Source organism: Eptatretus burgeri, chromosome 11 (genome assembly GCF_056783735.1).
Source record: "Eptatretus burgeri isolate ZD-2024b chromosome 11, Ebu_testis_v1, whole genome shotgun sequence".
Lineage (NCBI taxonomy): Eukaryota > Metazoa > Chordata > Myxini > Myxiniformes > Myxinidae > Eptatretus > Eptatretus burgeri.
The window spans coordinates 93636696-93663791 of record NC_140971.1 but is presented as its reverse complement, the minus strand read 5'-3'; the positions used below and the strand labels follow the sequence as shown (position 1 = coordinate 93663791).

The 27096-nt window shown below is 45.0% G+C and overlaps 1 protein-coding gene across 14 annotated transcripts in view; it reads right to left on the bottom strand.

The window, feature by feature from the left end:
• Positions 1 to 27096, bottom strand: part of OPLAH (5-oxoprolinase, ATP-hydrolysing) — a 141091-nt gene that overhangs the window by 23322 nt on the left and 90673 nt on the right. For all 14 annotated transcript variants that reach the window (XM_085847445.1, XM_085847447.1, XM_085847441.1 and 11 more), the window contains 5 exons: positions 25049 to 25209; positions 24796 to 24897; positions 14697 to 14871; positions 9995 to 10179; positions 173 to 331 (listed from right to left, as the gene is read on the bottom strand). In XM_085847445.1, the coding sequence (XP_085703571.1) occupies positions 173 to 331; positions 9995 to 10179; positions 14697 to 14871; positions 24796 to 24897; positions 25049 to 25209 (782 nt within the window). The remainder of the gene's footprint in view (positions 1 to 172; positions 332 to 9994; positions 10180 to 14696; positions 14872 to 24795; positions 24898 to 25048; positions 25210 to 27096) is intronic.

Genomic DNA, 27096 nt, shown 5'->3' with positions numbered 1-27096 from the left:
TCCAAAGTACATGGTGAGATAGCACAAGCCTGCTTATAATCCGCAGCACAAAAGCAAATACATCCTGGCTCATCTTAAACAAGCATAACTACTGTGGAATAGATAGGCCCTTCTTTGAAAATGTTGTGTGTGTGCACTCAGTGGGCGCCAGTGTTCTCGAGTTGCAGCTTACATTTCCAGGGTCGATCTCTATCTTCAGTCGGATGGGAGTACCATCATCCATGAAATCTTCGGCCTGCACCCTCAGCGAGCTGCTGGTTGTGGTAACAGCTCTGAGTTTGCTCCGTGCAAATGCCCTCAGAGTCTCCCGCACGGCTCGCTCAGCATTTTTCTGGCAACGACATGAGCACATAATCAATTGCCAAAACTATAGATCAGTTTAAGCTTGTCAGGAGCAATTCCTTCCTGGTGTGTAAAAACCTTGCAGTCAGCAGGGCATTTAATGAACTCGAGCATCTTATAACCTGCACAGGCAGAAACAATTAATGAAATGAATCACAGCAAATGAAAGTGTCAAGCAAGCAAATGTCATTGTGAGAGGGTCGAAGATATGATCAACGTTATTCACTGCCAATATCATCCACATCAAGACTAAAACGACACAATTTCACCTCCAATGAAGAACCATTTGCGAACCACAAATAATTACAATTTTAATGAGTACAGCGTCGCTGACCAGCAATTTGAATGTCTTGACAACTGATGATGACTATTTTAACCAAGTTTTCAGGAAACACACATCGGACATCCTCTCTTCTTCTTCTTTCGGCTGCTCCCGTTAGGGGTCGCCACAGCGGATCATCTGTATGATCCGCATAGTGATTTGGCACATGTTTTACGCCGGATGCCCTTCCTGACGCAAGCTGTTAAGGTTAGACATCCTGAATCAAAAGAAGAAACAAGGGCCATCCAAACCGTCCAGGAAGCGAAGTTCACGTGTGTTGACCGGGCCTTTCAACAGCAAATCTGACTGCTTGTTCTGTGGGACCACAGTGGACCTTGGAAGTTTTGACGACAGTCATGTCAAGACTGACGACTTTGCCAAAACCATTCTGGAGTGCTGTGAGAATCGGTCCGATGATGGGTCATTCACAGTGAAAGGGCGGATTGAGTACTATGGTGGAGATCTTCATGCAGCTGATTGCATATATCATCATCAGTGCAGTGTCCATTTCCGCACTGGGCATGATGTACCAGTGCACTTCCGGAGTAGACCAGATTCAACAAGTAGGAAATCTGGACGTCCGATAGATAGTGATCAAGAGCAGGCATTCTCCAGAATGTGTTTATATCTTGAGATGAATGATGAGGAACAGATGACTGCTTTGTACCTTCGTGGCAAAATGGAAGAGTTTCTTATGGATGAAAATTCTCTTCCATACACCAACTACTATCTGAAGAAGAAAATGAAGGAAAGATATGGGGACTCCATTTATATTGCTGAAGGAGAGGGCGTAAATGACATCGTTACATTCAGGGAGAAAACATCACACATACTCCAGTCATTCAACAAAGAAGCACAGTGAGGAGGAGATGAAGAGGCACAAAAGAAGGCCATAATTGAGAGGGCAGCAAAGCTGATCAAGAGTGATATCAAGAACGGTGTACCATCTGTTACTGATCACTACCAAAAATCATAAGAACTTGAACTTAACTCTGCACTGGCATTCCTTCCAGATACACTTCGAAATATGTTGAATAGTCTGTTCGTTGGAAAAAAAAAACACGCAACGTAAAGTGGCTAGTATTGGACAAGCCATTGTACAAGCAGTGAGACCTCGGGCTGTCACTCCACCACTCCAGAAGAATGAGCTTCCGTGTACGTCTGCATGTGGATCATGCCAAGTGACGTTTTGTGACAATCCACGAAATCAAGCCTCTGAGGAACTAGAGGACAGTGATGAGGACTGAAATTGTAACCTAAACTGCCATTATGTAATGTTCACAAATAAATGTTTCAGTGGCACCAGGTGTTCAGTGATTTTGGTTCAGATGGGAAAATTTATTGATTTTTGCACTCTTGAATTTTGCCGCCATCTTGGATTTCATGTTAAATACTGATCAGATCTAAATTTTATTGACACCAGTGAATTGCTGATCCATTAAAACCATGGACCAGCACCAACAATTATGTTTTTTATCACAATTATTGAAGAAGTTATAGCTGTTTTAGTTATTTCAAAGCCCGGTGGTGGCCATCTTGAAAATGACTGTTTTAACCCATTTCCGGATGTCAGATTTTGGTAGACTTTTTTCTGTTGATCAGTATATCCAGTAGGAATGAAAACCACTGAAAAACCTTTTGTTGCAATTTGTTGTGAGTCAGGTGGTGTTTTGATCCAACTATAAACATATTTTTCTTTTTCTGGAAAGTAAACCATTCGTAAAAGGTAAGAATATAGTTGTTTTCTCATCATTCTCATGAAAGAAATCCAATCAATTGACTCTCTCCTCAGGACATATGAGCCACCAAATGATGTGTATCTAGAAACAACAAAGAAAAAAAGTTGAAAATCATTGTACTACGATAAAGTCACTCTCTTGGGCTGGCAGGATGGTCTAGACTCTAGAGCAGGGGTTCCCAACCGTTTTGGCTGCGCGTTCCACTTGGGCGTTCTTGTGTTGTGGCGATGTACCACCAATCAACGAGGGTTTAGAAATTCATGAAAATTTGAAATTATTGATCAATGTATTTATTTTGAACCAGTCATTTGGAATGAAAAATACTCAAAACACTCGCCAAACTTAACAACACAGCTAATGGGAAGTTTGAGCTTGATTTTTGCCAACAAGATCAATGCGCGGGGCGATTTTTGTGGCAGCACATCTCAGATCGTGTTCTGGGCTCCTCAACCTCGATCTGTGTTTCGTTTTTATGCCCGACAACAATGAAAACATCGATTCATATAACCACGTAGTTGGATATAACAGCAATGCTCGAAGAGCAGGTTCCACGACTCTTTCGTAGTTCAGGATGCAGAACCAAAAGTTATACAAAGCCTTTTCACGGTTCACCTCCAGTGCGGTTTTATCATGTCGGAGGTCGATCAGGTCCTTCTGCTTCCATCGTCTGCTGGTAACCCTTTAGGTGAGGCCCCAAATGGATTGTGCAGGAAACGAAGGTCCTCCTCCTTGAGGTCTAGGAGGAGGAGGAGGAGGAGGAGATTGGGACCGTACTCTGTGTGGAGCGTTGGTGCTGCTTAAGCAGTCTCCTTGGCTATTGTACACAATTCTGGATGGGTCACCACTCCGACACAGTATACCAGCATGATGGCACTCATTTTGCCAACCTCGGAAGGATGACAGGCCGAGATAAGCCCACCTGGTATTAATTCAACAGCTGAGCGGGATATGAACTCAGGAACCTAGGATCCAAAGCCCGCCACCCTAACCATTAAGCCAACACCAGGCATAGGTCCAGGAAGTATCCTTTTAATTGCACCTCCAGCTTTCCAGATTGCTCACAGGCTAGAGCCCTGAAGTTCTCAGAGGATGTACTATCCAGTTCCAAAACCTCTGACACAGTAGCAAACATGCCAGCCTGAATCTTCGCTCTCCACAATCGAAGTTTTGCGAGAAATGCTCTGAGCTTCGACGTAGATTCGCAAACCGTCATCTCGGTCCCTTGAAGACTCCAGTTGAACCTGTTGAGGGCGTCGAAGATATCAACAAGGTAGGCGAGATGGAGAACGAAGGAATGATCCTCCAGGGCGGTAACAAAATCCTTACACTTGTCGCTACGATTGAAGAACGACAGTAGCTCGTCCTGCAGCTCAAAGACGCGTTTTGGGACGTTTCCGTGGGAGAGCCAGTGCACTTCCTTATGGAAGAGGCGTATGCTGTGCTTAGCTCCGAAATCCTCACACAGCAATTTGAACAGCCGAGTACTGAGGGTGCTTGATTTCACGTTGTTGATCATTTTCATCACTGCCAACAGCAGGCTTTCTCATGTCTTTGGAAGAACCTTGCATGACAAAGCAAACTGATGAATGATACAATGCATTTACTGCGATACAGCGAGCGGAGCCAGCATACCACCCCATACAACAAGCGTACATACAGCGTACCACCCCATGCAGCGTGCGGAGCGACTTCCTTGACGAGAGCTTGAAAACCGGATTTCCATCCCAACATTGCAGGTGCACTGTCCGTGGTACAGCATTTCAAGCCGGTGTCTTTCAAGCCATGCCTCTTGAATACTGAATCCACAGAATGAATGATGTCATCAGCTTTGGCAGTGGTTTTCAACCCAGCATTGAACAGGAACTCGTCTTTCAAGCCCTCCTTTCTGACATATCGAACAAATACAAGAAGCTGTGAAACAAGTCAACTCATCAAGATGCATGTTGAATCAAACTGGAGATTCACGAATCTCACTGACGACCTGCTCCAAAATATCCAAGGACATTTCTTCGATTCGCCACTGCACGGTGTTGTTGGAGAGCAAAATTTGGCTCAGTTTCTATGCAGCATCATTTCCAATGACAGAACGCATCATCTCTTTAGCTGCTGGGAGGATGAGATCTTCTCGAACAGTGTGTGGTTTCTTCTGCTTGGCAATCATGAGCGCGACTTCGTATGAAGCCTTGACTTCCGGTTCCGGTTTTGAGCGGCAAGAGGTCTCCTTCGGGGCTCCCTGCTGACATTCTCAAAGTTAAGTTCCGGTTGTTATTTGTCCCGTTTTAACTGTTTAATTTTCTCACCTACATGTTAATGTGTGTTCCTAGTTCGGTTTTGTTTCAAAAATCGTGCTATTTTGTGAGTATTTATGTCGACGTTCTTACCTGGTGTTTGAGGCCTAGTCCTAGGCTTGAGGCCTACCGGTTCCACTTGGTGTTCGATCGTTTTTTTTTTTGTTTGTTTGTTTTTTCTCCCCATTACCTTCAATTTCTATCCTCCCCATTACCTTCAATTTTCATCCTCCCCACTTTCCAAACATCCCCCATTCTCCCAACTAATCTCTTTCTTATCTCAAAAAAAAAAAAAAAAAAATATATATATATATATACCCAACAACAACAACAACAACAACAACAACAACAACAACAACACGCTCACCTTCTCCCGATTCTGCTACTTCTTCTTCCTCTTAACTTCCTCCTCGTCTTCCTCGATTTCTTTTTTTTTTTTTACATTTCCATGACCTAATCTGTTGAACTCTCTCATACATTAATATTAACAACAAAAACGATCTTATGATGCTTCATCTTCCTCTCTCACACATGTGGTACTCTTTACTGTTTCACAATGCACTACTCTTCTGCTATTTCAACAGACTGCTTTCATTTAGACCTCTCCTTCATTCCTTGCCTAAAAAATCCAACTATTACAGCGCTTCTTCTCTCCATGCTCTGAATTCGCCTTCATTGCATCCATCAAGAATTGTGTTAAATCGCATCTCTGACCTAAAACTTTTAAAAACCACAGTTTGCCATGGATGCTCGCTTTCCATCAACCATTCTTTTTTTCCAACTTCAGTGCCAACTCACCCCCTCACCCCTCACTCTCACTCTCAAAGCAACCATCCCACTCTTCTCCCTCCAAGCCTCCCTCTCACCTCTTTCAAAAATTCCCCCTCACCTTTCTCCCACCTTTCATCCCCCTCACTCTTCCTTCTCTAAGTTGCCCCCCCCCTCTCATCCACCAACCTGCCTCCCTCCACTGCCCTCTCACCTCCATCTCTTCACTCCACCTCCTCAAATACTCAACTGCCATCTTCCTTGTCTCTTGTCCCCCTCTCTCCCAGCACCACAGAGCCTTTTCTCCTCCTCATTCGGCCCCCCTCCCCTCGCTATTCTGCAATACCCCACACTCCTTCAGCAACCCTCCTTACCTCCCCCTCGTCCCTCGTCCTACCCTCCCCCGCCCCCTCCACCTCCTGCACCCAAAGCCACCTCCCCTACCTCTTCATTAAAAGTGTGGACCTCAAATATCCGGGGCCTTCGCTCAAACCTTTCAGATCTTTCCATGCAGGTTGCCACTGACAAACCAGACATTATCTGCCTAACAGAAACTTTCCTCTCCCAAGACGTGTCTGACTCCCAAGTATCTCTCCCTGGTTACTCCCTCATACGGTATGACAGACCTGAGCCTCGTCCTGGTGGAGGTGTTGCTCTCTTCATCAAAGACTCTATTCCTCACTCTCCCTGCACTGCTCTCACTCCCCCCACACCCCCCAGGAATACCTCTGGCTTCGGCTTCCCCTCCACTCCCACCTCATGTTTATATGTGTACTGTACCGTCCACCGAACAGTGATGACTCCATCTACACCTCACTCTCCGAAAACATGGACCATCTTCTATCTTCTCATCCAAACTCTCTCTTCCTCTTATGTGGCGGCTTCCAATTGTCATCATCACGCCAGTTGGCCTCGGTGTGGGTACCTCTCTCACCTGCCATGGGACATCAGCAAAAGCTTTCTGTGACTCATTGGGACTGACTCAATCGGTCCAACTTCCCGACCCGGATCTCAACCAATGGTACTCCATCTCTTCTGGATCTGATTTTGACAAATTTCCCTGACAATATCTGCTGCTCTTCCTTCGCTCCAATTGGTTCTTCTGACCACGTCCTTGTTAAAGTGGACATCTCTCTGGCTGTTATCAGAGAACCACCTCACCGCCGTCGAGTCTGGCATTTCACTCAAGCCGACTGGCAGGGTCTCCGAGCAGCCATTAAACTTACAGACTGGTCTCCTATCACTACTTTCTCAAACATCAACTCATCCTGGGAATTCTTTCAAAGAAACTTGCTCTCCCTCATGCACAGATTTATCCCCTCTCGTGTTCAGTTGTCTTACCCTTCCTCCCGCCCTTGGTTTACTGAAGCTTGTGGCGAGGCAGTTGTCCTGAAACAACTTGCCTTTGCCTCATGGAAAGCAAACCCAACTGAGGAGCAATCTCAGTTCTTTCCACAAAGCTCGGAACAAGTGTGTAGCTACCCTCAGGAGAGCCAGAAAACAACATCTTTCTCATCTCAAGTCTGAACTCTCAAACCTCTCTCCCTCCTCAAAATCCTGGTGGCGTTTAATCAAATCTGTTTCTGGTGTATGTTCCCCTCCATCCCCTCCCTTACCTCAAATGGCCGCACTGCTGATTCCACACGTGATAAAGCTGAATGTCTAAACTCGGTGTTTGCAGCTAAATCTTGTGTCCCAAACCCATCACTATCTCTACCCACTTTACCCAGTCGCACCCAACTGTCCCTGGACTCTGTATCCTTTTCTCCTGACAAGGTGGAGAGCTTGCTTTCAAACCTCGAGTCAGATTCTGCAACCGGTCCAGACGGCATCAGCCCACGTGTCCTCAAAGCCTGCTCTTCTGCTCTTGCTCACCCTCTCTCTGTTCTATTCACCCTCTCATTTTCCCAAGGTCATCTGCCATCTGCTTGGAAATCTGCTAACATCACTGCCCTGCATAAAAAAGGTGCAAAAACAGATCCCTGTAACTACAGACCAATCAGCCTTCTCCCAATCATCAGCAAGGTTATGGAATCCATCATCGCTTCAGACATGAAATCCTTCCTCTTCTCCAATGGCTTGATTTCCAATCATCAATTTGGTTTCAGACCAGGTCACTCTACCCTAGATATGCTGCTACTGCTCTCCCATCAATGGATGGAGGTCCTCAATGCCAGACAGGAAATCCGAGCCGTATCCCTGGACATATCACGTGCTTTTGACACAGTCTGGCACCCTGCCCTACTCACCAAACTCTCTTCCCATGGTATTCAAGGCCATCTCCACTCATGGCTCGCAGACTTCCTCTCCTGTCGCAGTCAACGTGTGGCCCTAAATGGAGTTCTTTCATCCCCTCTTCCTGTGCAGGCTGGAGTTCCTCAAGGTAGCGTTCTGGGCCCTGTTCTTTTCTGGTTTTCATCAATGATCTCTCGGACTCTCTGGAAAATCCTCTATTTCTCTTTGCCGATGACTCCACCCTCTGCCGTACCATCTGTCATCCCTCAGACCGGCAAGCAGCAGCTTCTTCGCTCACTGCAGATCTGGATAAAATCACAAACTGGTCCAACACGTGGAACATGTCTTTCAATCCAGACAAATCTCACACTCTCACTATGTCTCTTCGAAAGGACCGTTTACAAAACCCCCCATCCACTTTCTCAACAATCCTCTGGAAGAAGTCTTTTCTTTCAAGCTTCTGGGTCTCACTATCTGCCATGACCTTTCCTGGGAAAGTCACATTTCCAACTTTGCCTCAAAAGCCAGTCGCCGACTGGGAATCCTCCGTCGTGCAAAGTCCTTCCTCGGCCCTCTTGAGCTCCTGACCACTTACAAAGCTTTTGTCCGTAGCCTGATGGAGTACTGCTCTCCCCTCTGGGCTGGTGCTCCTGCCTCCCACCTTTCTCGACTTCACGCTGTCGAAACCAGGGCACCAAGATCATTGGCATCTCCCGCAATGAAGCTGAGTCTTTGGGCCTCTCACTCAATCACCGCAGGTTGGTCGGTGGTCTTTCTGTCTTCTACCGACTCCTCTCCAGCCTTGCCCCCCCTGCTCTCTCTGTGATTTGTCCCAACCACATTTCCACAGGGCGCTCAAGGTCCGCCAACAACCCCCCTTCTGGTAAAACTACCAAAATCACGAATCACTGCTCATCTTCACTCTTTCATTCCTCTTTTTTCCCGCCTTTGGAATAAACTTCCTCACTCTATTCTTTCCCATTCTTCCCTCCAGGCTTTCAAAACAGCTGTTCACCACCACCTCTTATCTTCCCCCATCCAAATCCTCGATCTTTTCTACCCCCGATAATCCACCCAAGCCCACTTCCTTCAATTCTCCTGCTTTCCTTCCTGAAAGTCCCTTTAATGTCCATCTTCCCCTCGCCATGTTCCCCGTCCCATCCCCATCCCTCTCCCTTCCACAGTTCACCTGTGTCTGTTCCCCAATGTTTTGTCCCTTCCACTCCCGCCCCTCTTGTCTCATGCCTCCTTGCTGTGAGTTGTGTGTTAGCTCTCATACGAGCCTCGGCCAAGGTATACAAAAAAAAAAAAAAAAAAAAAAAAAAAAAAAAAAAAAAAAAGCCTTCACTGCTGCGTTGGATTGTGATGAAAGCTCCCACCTGAATCGAGTCGTCGTTTGAGGGATGTCTCTTTCCGCTTGAAAAACTGAAGATCTCCATCAAAAAAACAAAAATCTATTCAATTCAAGATCTATTCAAAAAATAAACAGACACATAAAAGCACACAAAAACAAACAAATGATCACCTGTTATCCCAGAAAAAATCCGCAGCGCAATAAAATGCGCAACCAATGTGCACACCAGCCAGAAGACACCAACGCTAAGAATTAGGTTGCTAGATTTCCCGAACTGTATGATACAGTAGTGGCAGAAAACCACACAACAAATCGAAAAATCAAACACACAACAAATTTGTCCACTACCATACATCGCCGGGAAATAGTAAGTGGCGGCGGAAGTCATGCCTGACCACAGGGAAAAGAAAAATAGCAAAAAAAACCAAAAAAAAACCACACATACCAAGGTTATACAATCCCAGACATGGATTTCCAAGGTCTCCATGTACCACCTGAAAACTTGAAATGTACCACCGGTTGGAAACCCCTACTCTAGAGGTACGCACACTCGTCTCAAAGCTGTCAACCCTGGGTTTGAATCCCGACTCAGCTATAAACTGTCATCCAGGCATCAATGTGTGCGCCAAACCTCAGATGCAGGTTAAATGGGTGTCATGTCTGTCTGCATTCGTTGGTGGACGTTAAAGATATCATGGAGTCCTTCATGAAGAAGAGGCAAGCTATCGCCAGCACCCTGAACAAAATACAAATTCCTGCCCAAACCTGCACAGGGCATTGCATCAACGGCACAGCTGCATCTCCAGGAAATGATGCTACTTGCAGTCATATGCTGCTTAGGAAAAAAGAAGAATTACAGGTAAAGAAATTGATGGGGTCTGGACAAGAAAACATTCAAGTTATGTATTTCAACTTGTGTTTGCTGCAGGATTTTGAGAAAACTCACCTGGATATGACCCATGTAAGCTTGCACAACTTCAAGTGTATATGCTTCAATGAGTTCAGTCACAAGCTGGATGCCCTTGTGGTTGGCAGCAACTTGAGCGCGCAAATCAGCCAAATTGTCTTGCAGGCGGCGGGTTCCGCTGTTTCCAGATTTCAAACCAGGAGCCAGCAGAGCTTCAACAACAGCTGCACAAAGACCGTGGTAAAGATGAAATAGAGTCCGTGTCCTGATGGTGAGTCACGTCAAAGTTAAAGTCCCAAGGTCTTGAGTCTTGAATCATGAGGTCTCCGATCACTAAACCTCGAGTATGAACACCACTCAAGTCATGAAGTGAAAACAAAAAACAAACAATATAGTCATAGTTTTTGTGATAATGGAAGCTGTAAACACAGGAATCCATCCATCCATCCATTGAGACCATACTCTGTGCAGAGCGTTGGTGCTGCCCAAGCAGTCTCCTTGACTATTGGAAACGATCCTGGACGGGTCGCCACTCCGACACAGAATACCAGCCAGCATGCAGGCACTCATTTTGCCGACCTCAGAAGGATGACAGGCAGAATCAACCCCATCTGGTATTAATTCAACAGCCGAGTGGGATTTGAACTCAGGATCCTCGGATCCCAAGCCCACATACTAACCATTAAGCAAGCACGAGGCATAAACACAGGAATGCGAACTTTGAAAACTTAACATTTATTTTTATGTATAAGATGAAGGCTCATGGAAGAGCGAGGTAATATTGTTATGAATTTGGAAGCCTTGTGCACACAGACAGAGAGCGGTCCTTATAAAACAGTTATATCGGTAAGTGAGTGTTTCTCGTTAGGGTCCCGTCCCTTGTTTAATGGGTAATTAAATGTTCATGCACTGCGGAGTTATTTTGATAGTCAGGGTTTTCTTTTATTTTTACACCAACCACAACCACAACAACACGCCTTCACCTTGCTTCCTCCCACCATCCTCCACCGGCACCATTGCACGAGTGCGTGCCAGCACGTACGTGGGCGGAGCCCAAGCAGGACCATGTTGCTCTGCTTGTTTGAGGGGCGATCCTTTGCAAGAAGGCGGAGCTGTAACACGCGGTCCGCCCAATGAGAGAGGGCCACGCATGAGCGGACCACGCGGGAGAACGACGAAGGAGAGGAGAGCAAATAATTGCGGTGGATCTGCTCGAGCGTGGGGAAAAATAATCTGTACTCAGTCATGTCGAGCGCGTGCTCTGGTTCTCGGCTCATCTCGTCGCTGGCGTGGTCTGGCTCTCTGCGCTCATCTCATCGCTGGCATGGTCTGGCTCTCTACGCTCATCTCATCGCTGGTGTTGTCTGGCTCCCTGCCCTCATCTCGTCACTGGCATGGTCTGGCTCCCTGCCCTCATCTCGTCGCTGGCATGGTCTGGCTCCCTGCCCTCATCTCGTCACTGGCGTGGTCTGCGTCTGGCTGCCCTGGTCCGTCTTCTGGCGACCGGAGCTCCGGGAGGGGGTGGACGTCCAGCTGCGCGCTGCGGCCAGGTAGCCTGCCGCATTATCGTCCCTCAGCTCGACTTCCCTCCGAGCCGAAGGGATAATAAAGACCATTTTGGGTCTGTTTCTTTTGGGTGTGCGTCTGTCTGTGGGCCCATCTTTAAGTAGGAACTGGTTAAGTGCTTTGCTTGTACATTGCATTTCATTTCTTATCATTGGTTTAACTCTGCTCTTATGTGTTCCTTCGCACCTATTGTAAATAAATATCCATTTGTTGAAGGTTTCAGTTCGTTTTTGTGTTTTCTTTTATTGGTTTAACACGGTACGTGTTGGGGAATTAAAGAAGGCCGTTGTTGCCGTAGTAGTGTGTGCATTTGGACAGACGGGACCTCGGTAACCATCTGCTCGGGTTACGCACGGGTCAAGCACGGAAACAACTCATCCCGTTCGAGTCCCGTCGAGGGTGTGAATACTCGGTAGTTCGCCACGTGGGACTCTAGGTATTTTGAAGTTTGGCAAATAACCCTGTACCACGTGGTTGATTTATTGACGATTCACGGTCCCGTAAGGGACCCGTACCCTCCGAGTTTTCCGAAAGGTACGATCTTGATTCTGGGTGTTCGGTAGAGTCGACCCTACTGCTCCACCTAGTGGTCACGCTCGCAGCCGATACCCGGCCCGCAACAATGTAGGGTAACAAGGCAACACACCGGTAGCGGGGCAATGGGGCCATAATTGGGCAAAAGAGAGGGAATGAACAAACAGGAAAAGAGGAGAGAGAGGAAGGGGAGGAAGGGGACCATGTAATAACCTCTTGCCTGCAAGTAAGAGGGTTGGGTTAACTGAAGACAATGATAGATGGATTGTGGGTAGGGATGGAGGTTAGATTACATGAAATGGAAGTGCACCACTTGGTTGAAGCCTTGGAGGGAAGAATTGAATTGAAGGGAGTTCCACAAACGGGAGAGAAGAGGATTAAAGGAGTGGAGGTGTGCAGAAATCCTAGATTTTGGAAGCTTTACTCGGAGGAGGTTTCAGGAAGAACATGTAAATCCTGGAGGAGCTGGGGATGGTCAGAGATCTGAGAGAGCAGAGAGAAATCCAAGTGCAGCAAAATCGATTCAAAAGAGCCTCAATAATGACACGTTGTCGTCCTCCAAATTTAAAAAATAGGGGCAATCACCCAGTGGCGGCTGGATACGAAAACCATGGAACCACTGGTGGGTGTGGACAACCCACAAAATATTTAATGGAGAAGAAAGTAAATACCTATGGATTTTTTTTCAATGCAGTGAACAAATTTTGGTACATCATGGGTGATGAAGGTTGCGGTAATGTTTCATCAAAACCTTGTGTGTAGTTTCCGAGAAGAAAGCAAATACATATTTGGGGGGGGGGTATGCCCCCTCCCCCCCATGAACTCCCTTACAAGGATTTACAACAAATTAAGGAGCAGGAGGCCATTCAGCCCATCATGCCTGCACCACACTATGACCAGATTAAATCAATCTGTCGATACACCTTCCCTTCGTGTACAGCATTTTTAGCAGCAACACCCGTACTCATTTTGCCGACCTCGGATGGACGACAGGCTGAGTCAACCCCCTGATGTTAATTCAGTGGAAAACGGGACTTGAATTCAGGACCTGAGGATCCCAAGACACCTCCCTAACCACTAAGCCAACACCAGGAACAGTATTTTTTTAATACCTGATTTTAGACCTGACTTAGACCCTGATTTTTTTTAATAGTGTGAATAAACTTTAGTACATCATGGGTGATGAAGGTTTTGGACAAGTTTCATCGATATTGTGTGTGGTTTCAGAGAAGTTCCAAGTATTTGTGGACGGACAGATGGACATACTGATGACACAGCATCCCGTAAGCTCCCCGGAACTACATTCCAGGTGAGCTAAAAATCTGAGAACTGGCAGAAAGGGCTATCAACCGACATAAAGGCAAAATCTTGGAGAGAAGAGAGACTTCAGAGAGGCTTGGAGGTGTGCTTGCACCTGAAGCAGTTTGAATACAAATTTTATCGGAGCAGCATGGGAATGATTCACCTCCAATCCTGCTCTCTTACAGTCCCCCTCCACCCCAGATTCCTTGTAGTTCGTTTGTTTTATTTTAAAGTTAAACAAAGTAAACAAGTTTTGCTTCACGTCATATAACTTTTTTTTGGGTAATTTCTCCAAAATATGCTCATGGAGTGGGTCCCGATATCCAGCCATCTGTCCGTACGTACGGCCTTTAACATTTGACTAAAACATCTCCTTACAAATTACCCAATCGATACGGTCCAAATTTGGTACAATACATCATGACAGAAGGTTTCATGGAGTTGTGCTCCTCATCCGGATGCGCCGTCTGTAACGGAGGTCAAAAGGAGGTTTTTCTCCCCAAATATTGGTATTTTATTGAAAAATCTTCTTCTCAGAAACAACCAGACATATACAGATCAAACTGGCCATGAGGCATCGGAACCATGCCCTAACCTTAATTTGTGCTCTCCGTGGTCATATCTCTCCTGGAAAGGGGCGGCACGGCCTCCCTCCCCTAATCCTTCAGGTTTTGGGATTCAAAATAACCATCAGTCCCCCACGGGACTATTTATTAATCGATCATATTGTAAACTAGAAAAAATAATTTGACGTGTTTGTGTCGATAGATATGCCTCCACTCACGTTAGATCTCACCAGACAGAGACAGAGACAGAGACAGAGACAGAGACAGAGACAGAGACAGAGACAGAGACAGAGACAGAGACAGAGACAGAGAGAGAGAGAGAGAGAGAGAGAGAGAGAGAGAGAGAGAGAGAGAGAGAGAGAGAGAGAGAAAAAACATCAGATGCTTCGAACTCGAGTCATGATCTGAAAAATGATTTTCCAACGGTGCACAACCTTTGACCTGTTGAACCCAAAATCGAATCACTTCATCATTGCATCGTAGCATATATGTGCACCAAGGGTCAAAATCCCTTTGCATGCACAGCATATTTTCATTACCACGGTAATTTGTGAACTACTGCATACACAGACAGATGCCAGACGGACAACATGAAAACATAATGCCTTCGGCTGTTCCTTGGGCTGCGGAAGCATAAAAAAACAACAACTACTAAAGCCTTTACCATGTTCTAGAAGCGAATGAGTAATAATAATCGACCAAAACAAGTACAGTCGACAATGTTCGAGAATTTGCACATCCTGGAGGTCCACAGCTTGTCCCATTTAACTAACCTTTCTCTTGGAACTCTCCATCCTGGACAACTTTGAAGGAGCTGAACACTGCTCCTTCCTGATCTAAGGCTGTGGAATGAGGAGGCATCGAGCCAGGTGTGATTCCACCAATGTCCGCATGATGTCCACGGTTAGCAACAAAGAATACCGGCCACTCAGAACCGGCTGCAAACACCTGCAGATGAGGAATACAGAGAAAGCACCGATACACGATGAACATACCGACATTTTGTAGCAGTCATTGATCGAGTCAAGCATTTACTCACAATTTTGGATGGCAATCATCAAATGCTGACATCGTTACGGTAAGTACAGCATTTTAAGGCGTCAGCTTTGCAGCTTGTTGTTACGAAGCATCACCGATCCTACTATAAATTTGCAGATGGTCACCGGATTTGACACCAATACAAATTTTTATTACAGACCCGAAGCATCAAAAAGATACATGTAATCGAACAAAGTTTCAAATTGAGCACCTCGCCACCATTCGAGCATTTTAAGTTGCATCAAATGCGGCAATAAATGTGAACCGTTGCTCCCAGCTTGCCGGCTCGATGACGGAAGAAGCCATTTGCATTTTTGCCGCCTCACTCTCAACTCCGTTTGGATTCCCGTGCAGGTATGGGCAACTTGCTAATCACATAAAAGACAGAAGGCTTAATGTTCCAAATTTTGTGACAGCAGAATGCGACCGACACCAGGATCAATGGATCACTCATGAAGCACTCTTATAAGTACAGATATGATAGGACATGATCAAATGCACCATAAAGGAAACAGCATTACGTGCAATGTTACAACTTATGACATTTTGACGGAAATCACTTAACAATGAGAGTCTAGGCCTCCAGGGTCTATGCATGGGTGTTCAAGAGAGACCACAACCCCAACTGTTCCCCTAATAGTTTCAATCGAATGGTAGAATAGCTTAGAAGTATGCATGCTCATCTCCAAGCTATCTAACCTGGGGGTGAATCCCGACTCAGCTATAAAATGTCATCCTGGTGTTTCACCGGCAAGGCGATTCATCAATGTGTGTGCCGTCCCTCAGATGGACTTAAAAATGGGTGTCCCATCTGCTGTCATTTGTTGGTGGACGTTGAAGATCCCATGGGTGTCCTTTGCAAAGAGGAGGTGAGTTATCGCTGATATTCTGAACAAATTCCAAATGTCAGGCTTGGACAACCAGTTTGGCAAAGACGAGGGCCAAAAACTCCCCGGCCGACTCTGAAAGATGGAAATAATTTGTGCAGTTAAAGAGGTAGGTGATAATAAATTCAGAAAAGACAATAGAAACAAGCACAAAAACATGACGACAGTGTAATGTCAAATGTATATGATCTCCTTGTGCTACTGCTGCAACTATATATATATATATATATATATATATATATATATATATATATATATATATATATAGTCATCCCCCGTTTATCACGGGGGTTACGTTCCAAACCCCCCCCCCCGCGAGAAGTGAAAATCCGCGATGAATGGATGCCTCCAAAAAAAAAAAAAAAAAAATTGACTCGTCTGGTCTGGTCGGCTTGGCAGTGATCGGGTTTGAGGTGCCGGAAATCGACTCGTCTGGTCTGGTCGGCTTGGCAGTGATCGGGTTTGAGGTGCCGGAAATCGACTCGTCTGGTCTGGTCGCCTAGGCAGTGATCGGGTTTGAGGTGCCGGAGATAGACTCGTCTGGTCTGGTCTGGTCGGTTTGGCAGTGCTCGTCTAACCACGGCAAACCTTTTTCCTTCCCGAAGTATATCGAGCACCTTAACCTTCTCCTGGAGCGTCAGGACCTTCCTTTGGTGCTTCGGTTCCTTGCCAGAAGCCTTAGAAGGTGCAGGGCATTTGGGCGGCATCGTAGGGCTTGGAGAAAAAAAAACGTAGAAAATATTCGAAGTTCACAAGCGAAACTTCGTCTCGTGTGTTGTGTGACTGGTCGAGCGCCACGCGTTATAATTTATGGCTTAAATAATTTATATTTCATATATTATTACCACGATATACCGGGGGAATCCACAGAAAAAAATAGGTTTCAAGGGAAAACCCGCGATGAACCGGGGGCGCGAGAGGTGAACCGCGAAATAGCGGGGGATTACTGTATATCTCGAAGGATTTTGGAGACCCCCCAGGGTGATGCATATCAACACATAAAGAAATCCTTGTATAGTTATCTATGTAGTAAATTATGGAGCTAACTTGGGAATCCCGCATTCAGTACGGACAGGGAAAATGCGTTGTGTTTCTCTATCCTTCTCACATTAAAAAACACTTTACAACACGATTTCCACATCATCACACCACAAATCAAGCCACTCCACACGTAACAGCCTGAATTTGCCATCGAGGATTGAACGGACATGCCCCCAATAAGCAAGCTATCGGATTTAGACACATTCGGACGTGATGGAGAACACACCACAGCTTATAAAAGTCTGAACTGGAGTTCGTAAAAGAGCCGTGGCTGGGAGCCTGGAGGGAAAGCTGGTGTCTGGAGGCGAAGCTTGTGCCGGGAGGGAAAGCTGGTGTGAGCAAGGTCCAGTTCCAAACAGAAGCGCCGATATCGTGAGAGCTTCTGTGCACGGTCGTTAAACACACTGACTCACACAAACTTTTCTCTTACGATATCTATTTCTACTTCATCCCCTCTGAACGCAAGAACAAATCAACAAAAGTGCCAACTGTCCATTTTCAGGGATAACAGACTTTCACACCTCGCAGCCCTAATTGAACACCAAAATATTCACCCTCTGTACCTCTCCTAACACGTACATCACATCCTCTCCCACACCCCATTCGGACGCAAGTGAACCAGAAGGTTCATGTGCGGGTGAGCGTGGGGGTCGCAAACACGCCTCATCACCTTCTCGCTATCTGTCTGTCTTCTCTCCTTGTTCCCGGAATGAAAGTGGCACCCATGCATCTGTGATAGGTTTACTGCATAAGGGGCTTCTGTGCTTAGGATAAGGTTTTCTTTTGTTTCACAGCTGGCCTTGCAAATACATGCCTTTGTGCGAAACATTATGAAATGTTTTTTCAAACTGTCCGGTTGTCAGATTCTATTAATTAAACATAGTGTGTTGTAATGCAGGGAGTTCTCCCTCGCTGTTCCGTTATGGGTAGTCAGTCGCCAACGTGTCCACCCTCGGCCGTACCTGGATCTCAGTTGCGCGTTAGTAGGATAGTTCTCCGTCCGGGGTGTTTAATTTGCAGAGAGGGTAAAGCGGGATTTGGACTCTGGACCCCACCTAAAATAAGTGTCTCGTACAGCTTCCATGGTTGCTTAGCAACCAGCCACGCAACAGAGTTATCTCCGTGTTATGGCAGCTTCAGGGCCGCTTTTGGGGAATCAACTGTAGTAGCCTCCCCTGTAATCCACCCCGTGCTGGATCCGTAACAAAAACAATAAAATAAAATTAATAACAACAATGAAATGCCAGGCAAAATTTATTTATTTATTTATCTTAAGCACTTAGTGTGACTGTGTGTATGTGTATGTGTATGTGTATGTGTATGTGTATGTGTATGTGTATGTGTATGTGTATGTGTATGTGTATGTGTATGTGTATGTGTATGTGTATGTGTATGTGTATGTGTATGTGTATGTGTATGTGTATGTGTATGTGTGTGTGTGTGTGTGTGTGTGTGTGTGTGTGTGTGTGTGTGTGTGTGTGTGTGTGTGTGTGTGTGTGTGTGTGTGTGTGTGTGTGTGTGTGTGTGTGTGTGTGTGTGTGTGTGTGTGTGTGTGTGTGTGTGTGTGTGTGTGTGTGTGTGTGTGTGTGTGTGTGTGTGTGTGTGTGTGTGTGTGTGTGTGTGTGTGTGCGCGCGCATGCGCATATGTCAGACAAACAGACAGATAAACTGGACATTGTATTTTAGATACGATATGAAATGGGATTGAGAAACACAAGATTATTTTTTTTTTGCACAATCAAAGTATCAACCATTCTAATTTGTCACCATGATTAATTGGTTGTTTTTTCTTTTACTCAAGATGTCATAATTTCAATCAAAACTCTCCAAAGCCGATCTTGATTACAGAGTGGTATCCGATTAACAATCCCGATTCATTGATCATTTGGATTCAGCTCTCTCATTAATAACAGCCCTCTCGATGCAGCCAGATTCAAGGACATTTTATACATTACATATCGTACAACTTGGTGCTCCCACCTGACCAAGAGTCTAAAGATGCTGAGGTTCCGGGTTCAAATCTCAGATACAGTGTCCATTTCTCAATTGTTTATTCCTGGCCTTGTGATTAATGGACAAGTATAATTAGCATTGTTGACGTTTCAGATCTTGTCTGGCATTTGATTTCGGGATAATCTCCTCAAATAAACATTCCCTCTTTTGCAGAGATCTACACGAAGGCAGGTTCAGTGCTGGTGCGACAGGTCTTATGGCAAGCATCACACTATGTCATTTGCCATTGCCTATCCAGTGGAAGACACAGCAGGAATTTGGCATTCGGCTCGGGTGCCAGCGACTCACCTGCTGTGTCAAGATGCCATGGGATTGTTTAACTGCCAACTAATGCCAACAGATGCGGTCCCAAATTACCGTCCATCTGAGGGACTGTGTTTGTGATGCAACACCCTGCAGGTGAAGCACCCACCCATCAGAGTTTATAGTGGCAGAGATGCCAACTTTTGGAAATCAGAATTAGGGAGGATTTTCAACCGACACCAAATAATGTGCGCGAAGCGCACATCTCGAGCGCGGAGCGCTCGACCCTTGCGGCGGGGTCCAGGGCCCGCCTTAGGGCCCTGGAAGCTCTGGGGTTCTAGACGCTCTCTAGTGCCCTCTGAGCCCTATTTTGGAGCATTTAACATGTTAAGAATTCCCACTTTTTGAACAAAAAAAGGGGAAAATTGTGCACTTTTTAATGTTACATGTATGTTAATATTAGTAAGTTAGGGGACAATCAAAGATTAACAAAAAGCACAAAAGAAGAAATATTTTTCTTACCTTACTGGCTGGTACTACTGCTGCTTGCTTTTTCCATGGCAGCTTTGCTGAGTGACAGCTGTGTGGCTCTTTTAGCCCTTCTGATTATGTCTTTGCTGTATTCTCTCTGGTAGCAAGGGGTGTTATGAGCTAGTTTTTCAATTAAGAGAGCTTCCAGGGTTTTGACACTCAAATTGGGACGAAATTCAGTATGATTCTTCCGTACAAGACTGAGTGCCCGCTCACATGATGCGTTCGAATGAGGAATGACCAAGATTCCCTTCATCACTTTGCTCAAATTAGGATACTTCTTGGCACCAGTGCAGGGATCTGTGAGCTGTGAAATCCGATGCCACTGCTCATCCACTCTCACTGTCTCAGTAGCAATTGTAGCTATGGAGGCGTCTGCCTGGTAGTGAGCGAATTCACTCTCAAGACTGTCTATGTCACTATCACCGCCACTGAACAGACAGGGGAATCTCTTGATGAAAAACTCCACACAGTCAAACCCCACTTCTTGGTGTAGCTTAACATCCAGCACCTGAGCATGCTTGGCTAATTCATCATCTAGCGGCCAGGTTTTGAAGATATAATTGCAGGCTTTCACATAATATGAGCGAACTGCACTGAAGAAACCTTGGATGTCTGACTCACTCAGAGTGAAGGTGGATTTCTTGAGACTCCTTTGTTCCCTTATATACAGTTTGGCATCGTTCCCAATCATGAGGTCCTCATCATTCTTCTGATGATTTCTGTCAGAGAAGGGTACATTTACCAGAGGAACCGATGACACCGATGGTTTCAAAAACCGTACGAAGATATCTTTCAGAAGACCATTCAATTCTCCGTGCAGGAGATGAATACAGGGTTCGTCTCTTTGGAGCAGAAGATTCCCCTTCTCAAAAAGCTTGTTAGCATATCGAAGGAAGAAACAATAGAGTTTTGTTTGTGGAGACAAGAACATCCTGTTGACACGTTTTTCTCTAGATTCCTGCACAGTGTTTGAGGAAGATGCGCTTTTAGTTGTAGAACTCGTAGTACACTTAGCCGCAGGGCGATCACACTTGCGTTTACTGCCAGCAGAAGAGGTCAGACTCGTAGTACCAGATCCAATTTTACGTTTGAGGAGAGAGCTTGAGGTAGGTGCAGCCAAGGAAGAAGACCTCTGATTCGAAGGTTTTGCTGAGCTTCTATCAAGTGATTTGGCAAAAGCAGAACTTAACTTGGGTCCTTCTTTGCCTGTAGATGGGACTATCACAGTCTTTCTCGACTCTGAAGGGATCTGCTTTGTAGATGAACGTGATGAAGGGCCGGTGATGCTACCTGCTCTCAGCATTGGTTTTGGTGCTGTCCCTGCTGTCTTCTTCGCAGCAGATACTGCAGTGGTAGTGGTGAATGCTGCTCCACTAGTGCTTGATCCTGCAGTGTCAGTACTGGCAGTAGATACAGTGCCGTCCTTCTTGCTCGTTGTTAGAGTCTTGGCTACAGTTGGTTGCATTTTTCTTCGTACTTCTTCTTTGAAGAAGAGGCGAAGTGGCTCCCACTGTTCAATCAGCCTGTCTAGGCACTGACCAAGGGACAGCCACCTTGTTGCGACATGCTTCAGAATCTTGTGTGTCGGGGCATCACAGAGTTCTTGCAGTGCTTTCACTCCTTTGACGCGTTTACTACTTTTGTCCAAGTAGTAGTAAATATCGATGAGAAAGTCATCTAATTCAATGGGTAAGGCCTGAGCCGCCTTCTTGGCCGTATTGTGCATCATATGGCAAGGGCATCCCATGATGTAGCACTCTGGATTTTGTTTGTGGATATAAGCAGCGACTCCTTTGTGCTTGCCCACCATGACAGAGGCATTATCAGCACAAAAGGAAACACAATTTCCCCACGGAATTTTCCTGTCACTGAACTCATGATCAAGCAGTTTGAAAATGTTTTCTCCAGTGGAATCTTGTTTGCACGCAGGCAAACTTAGCAAACCTTGCTTCACAATCCCAGCACTGTTGTCATAGTACGAAATCAGGACAGGATATAGCTGGGCCTCACCACTGTCATTGCTACCGTCTGTAGCTAGGCTAAATGGAGCTCGTCTAGCAATATCGGCAATAGATGAAGCAGTAACATTTGACAACTCACCAATTACACTGGTCAACAACAAATTTGTTGTCTGCATTTTTAAGCTGATTTAGGACGAATCTGATGCGCTGAATCCAAAACTCACATTAGTTTTGTTCAATCAGGTCAAGTTTTTGAGATATGGCCACATGTCGTTTTTTACATTTTTGTTCACATGTACGCATGTGTGGAGCATTTTAGAAGAAGTTGGTGGGGTAAAATGTCATGTCAAATAATTGTTTTAATTGGAAATAATTATTTTAATGACAAGAAGTATTCAGGTACGATAGTTCTAGGTGATTATGTCGAAAAGGGATCAGTTTGAAGTCATAAAACCTCAAAATCTTCCAAAAATTGGTGAGGCAAAGCATAAAGTTCGTGGATCAAAACTAAAGTTAATGGGGCAGATTTTGTAATAATGTGATACAAAAAAGTTGTATTTCTTGAAATAACGAACTCTGAAGAATGTACAATACCTACATGCGCCAATTTATGACATGCGCTTCTGCTCAAGCTTGGAGTGCCACAGTACGAACCCAAAGATTGGAGACTGTTCATTGACAGCAGCAAGCGATCACTGAAATGTGTTCTGCTACACAACGGCAACCAGTTTGCCTCTGTACCCATCGCTCACTCGACTACACTGAAGGAGAAGTATGAAGCGGTGAAGTACGTGCTGGAGAAAATTGGTTATGATCAGCATAAGTGGTTTATTTGTGTTGACCTGAAGATGGTGAACTTTTTGTTGGGACAACAGTCTGGCTTCACCAAGTACCCATGTTTTCTGTGCATGTGGGATAGTAGGGACCGTGCTCAGCATTACACGAAGAAGGACTGGCCTGTGCGGGAGGAATTGGTGCCATGCAAAGAAAGGAACGTCATCAACGACCCTCTGGTGGACAGAGACAGAATACTCTTCCCACCGCTGCACATCAAGCTCGGCTTAATCAAGCAGTTCACCAAGGCTCTGGACAAAGATGGTGACTGCTTCACTTACTTGTGCCAGGCTTTTCCAGGATTGACCATGGAGAAGTTGAAAGTTGGCATCTTTGATGGATCTCAGATCCGTCAGCTCATCAGAGATCCAGAGTTCAAAAACTCAATGAACGAAGTGGAACTGGAAGCGTGGAAGACATTTGTTTTGGTAGTGAAGAACTTTCTTGGCAACAATAAGGCCAGAAACTACGCAGAACTTGTCAACAACATGCTGACTGCTTTCAGAAACCTGGGCTGCAACATGAGCATCAAGATGCACTACCTATTTTCACATATGAACCGGTTTCCTGAGAACCTGGGTTCAATGAGTGACGAGCAGGGGGAGAGATTCCATCAGGACATGAAGGAGATGGAGACCAGGTATCAGGGTCGCTGGGACGCAGTCATGATGGCTGACTACTGTTGGAATCTGAAGAGAGACCTCCCTGCCGCTGAACATTCCAGGAGTTCGAAGAAACAGAAGTTCAAGCCCTGAAGTTTGAACAGTGGTGACGCAACATGCAATTTACTTGTACTTACCTTTATCAATGCCCACCATTCAGATGACAGTAATCGATGTTTCTATCATGTAATCAATAAATGTTGTTGGCAAAACATTTTTTTCTTAAAAACATGTTTAGGATGATATGTGTTGACAAAAATCAGCTGATAATGCCACAAAAATGTAATTGATTTTGTCACAAGATCTGATTTTTTCAAATCAACTTAGCACAAAAACCTGACCTGATGGAGAGAAACGGATGCCATTTCCTGATTCAGCAGTGCCAGAATACCCTAATTCACTTGTAGAAATCTAGACAACATTCAGAAAGTAAAAAATTGTTGACCAGTGTTCTTTTTTTCTTCTTTGTTCTTGTTCTTTTTTTTTTCTTGCTTTTTGTTCTTGTTTTTTTTTTTTTTTTTTTTTTGTTCTTGCACATCTTGCACATCTTGCAAGTTTTTGTTCTTGCACATCCATACTTTGAAGCAACTTTTGAATCTGGAAACATCTTTTGAAATAGAGGTCCAGCATGATCTGAGACTGATATGAGCAAGTTATGTTCCACAATAAATCCACTAAAGAGAAGTTCCGCTCGGGTAACATCCTCTTCCTCGCTTGTCCCTTGTTTGGTGAAATAATTCAGAAGTGTACCGGTACTCGTGCTCGAAGATCTCTCCTTTGCAATGTCTGTGTGCCGTTTGCTTCCAACGTGCTTCCGAATATCATCGCGACCTCCGTGCTCAACTGAAATATCAACGCTGCATACTGTACAATACGCATGATGAATTCCTCTTTCAGACTTTCGAATACACGGGTATTGGAGACTGTATTCGGTCTTGTACTTCTGAGACCATTTCTTGGTCTTCGTAAGCTTCTTTTCTGCCATTTCGTAATCAACATCGAGGGCTTGAAGCATCGGTAACTTCGAAGTCGATGTTCCACAGCTGCAGCGCGACTCGTAGAACTCTAGCGGCTGTTAAATTAAACACCGCACGGTGGTCGCGACCGCCGGGCTGGTACGGGGCCCAGCTGCATGCAGTGAGCGTATCGCATGCATATACACTGTGCATACATACCGCATGCACTGTATTGCACACATACCGCATGCACTAAATCTCAGTGCATGATCGCATAAGCGAGATCCAGACCCAATGTTTCGCTGCTCCTCATTTGAATTTGCAATTTTTTACGTACAATTTGGAAGCAGCGAACGTTATGGAGTTACCACATGCTATACGTAGCAGACGATGCTTTTCATTCAATTCTCATACTAGTACATTCTGATTAGTGAACAGTGCAAAAATATCAAAATTTTGGGAGGATAAGGATAGTGATCGTAAGGGCGGGAGTTTGGGTGAATTTTCGGAAGCCTCCCGATGAAATCGGGAGGGTTGGCATTGCTGTAGTGGTGTCAGCGATCAAACAGAGATTAGAGAGACAAAGGTAAGTGCACCACCTTTGCATCATTCTACCAGGACCCATAAGCCTTACACCAGACTGTAACAATCGAAAATAAAATGAAGAAAGGCAGAGACTCGGTAACGGTCAATCGGGTCTTACAGGAGTAATGACTGTCAGGTCTGGCAGATGGCTACCCCCTTCACATGGGTGGTTGCTTAGTATGACATCACCATTCTTCAGGTTTTCACCCAGTGCCTTTATCTAGAAAAAGAAGAAAAAAAATACATTGACGACAACAGTTGCACTCCAAGCAAACTGCAGATGTGATTACAATTATAAATAATTTCAAGGTGTTCCCATCTGATATAATATGAAATGGGAGAATTTTTTTTTAAGGGAATGCACAAGAAACCTGGAATTGAACAGTCTCTTGCATGGCTCCCAGGTGGACCGGGATGTGGGGAGCATTGGACACCAGGCCACCGTCAGGACCGAACAATGCACAGGAAAAGTCCAATCGCTCCTTGATGTTGGTGGAGATGGCTGTGCGCTGAAGAATGCGTCCCATTTGTTCTGCAATCAACAACAACAAAGAAAAACACCATATCATCATCCTTACATAAAAGAGATGTCTGCCTTCTTCATCTGCATAAATTATAGGCAATTTAATGGTAATAATGGTAAATACAGGTAAATGTAACAGTTTAACCACTGGTTTGGACTCCTTTTACTTCAAATGTCAGTATCGATTCATTAATCTTCAATTTTTTTGGAGAAGCAGCCTCAACCCAACAGGTACTTTGGTTGGTGATTAGATTCTGTTGATATTTCATAACCAGAAGCACAATAAAGTTCACACCATTGCTTTGTTTCAAGGATTTTTTTTTTTAACCAAGATGTCATCTCAGATCGTGTTAGGCTGCATTGACATGGCCTTCATACTAAAATACACAATTTAGTGTCTGTCTGTCTGTCTGTCTGTCTAACCGCGATACATTCGGTCGTCACTTGTCCAATCTCAACCAACTCCGAACGGAGGATGAAGGGTCACATGATGGAGGTTATAGCGACTCAATTCCTCCCCACCCTCCCCAAGGGGGTTTTCTGCCTCGAGTGCAATGTGTTAAGGTGTATAGATAGCTTATTGTGGCATTTTTCCAAAGCTGCTTCTAATAACAAAACTAAAGAGTTCCTAGAACACGATTCCCGACGAAGTGTTTAAGCGTACACTTCAATTTTAATAAAATAATACTTTTAAACATCGGTAAAAAAAAGAAAAAGAAATTGAGAGGTTTTGCACTACTGAAGCAGTCTTATATACATCAACCGTATAAGACGACGTTTCGTCGCAGTTTATGAGATGGAGGCTTCATTGATCACCATGGAATGCATTGTCAACCGGCATCGTGCATGGCCATATTGACGGCCTCATCAACCCCTCACATGGCACGCCCTCTCATCATTGATATTGATCTTTGTCGGGTCCTTGGCTTGATGGTGATCATTTTTATTCATGGTTTCACAAAGTAGATGTATGTAGTACTGTGCCAATTTTAAAGACAATCACAATCATAACTAGAAGGGCACTTGGAAGAGCGCACACCTCCGTCCCGTAATGCCTGATCCACGATAACATATCTGGCACAATACATTCTTGAGATATCGTGCTATATATCGTTTTTAAGCCCGATCTCTCAATGGTGAACAATCACTTTAAAAATTCGAGTGGTCAGATCTGGATCTTCAGCAAAATCTAATCAGTTTGTCCTGTCCACAACATTTCGTCCGAATCAGTCCACAACTTTTTGAGATATCCTGTACACAAACAAATAGACAGACTGACAGAAAGGATGAAAACATAACCTCCTTCACCTTCGGTGGCGGAGGTAAAATAGGGGCAATACCCATGGGTGTTCACCTGGTAGAATTCTGAAACTGAGGAAGTAGTCAACGTGGGACGAAATCAGCAAAATGTACCAACGATCCAATGTTATGGTCCCAATTATTTTAAGGTCGTGAACAAAGTTTGGTACATCACGGGTGATGAAAGTTGTGGTTAAGTTTCATTGGAATCGTGTGTGTAGTTTCCGAGAAGGAAGCAAATACCTCTTTTGGGGGGCAACCCCCCGGTAGACAATCCCCGACCCCGGTTTTTTTTAATGCCGTGAACAAACTTTGGTACACACTTGGTGATGAAGGTTGTGGTAAAGTTTCATCGAAATTGTATGTGTAGCTTTAGAGAAGAAGTTGCAAATTATTTGTGGACGGACGACGCGCCATCCCATAAGGTCCCCGGAACTATGTTCCAGGTGAGCTAAAAACAACCAGATAATCCAAAATGTAAATTCCATTTCATAACAAAAGGGTTTCTGCAGCTCAGCAGTAGAGTGCCTGTCTTGAAAAAGGAATAGTGGAGGTGCCCTGCAATTCCTTCCATTTGCGAAACTAGCCGAGCAGTCG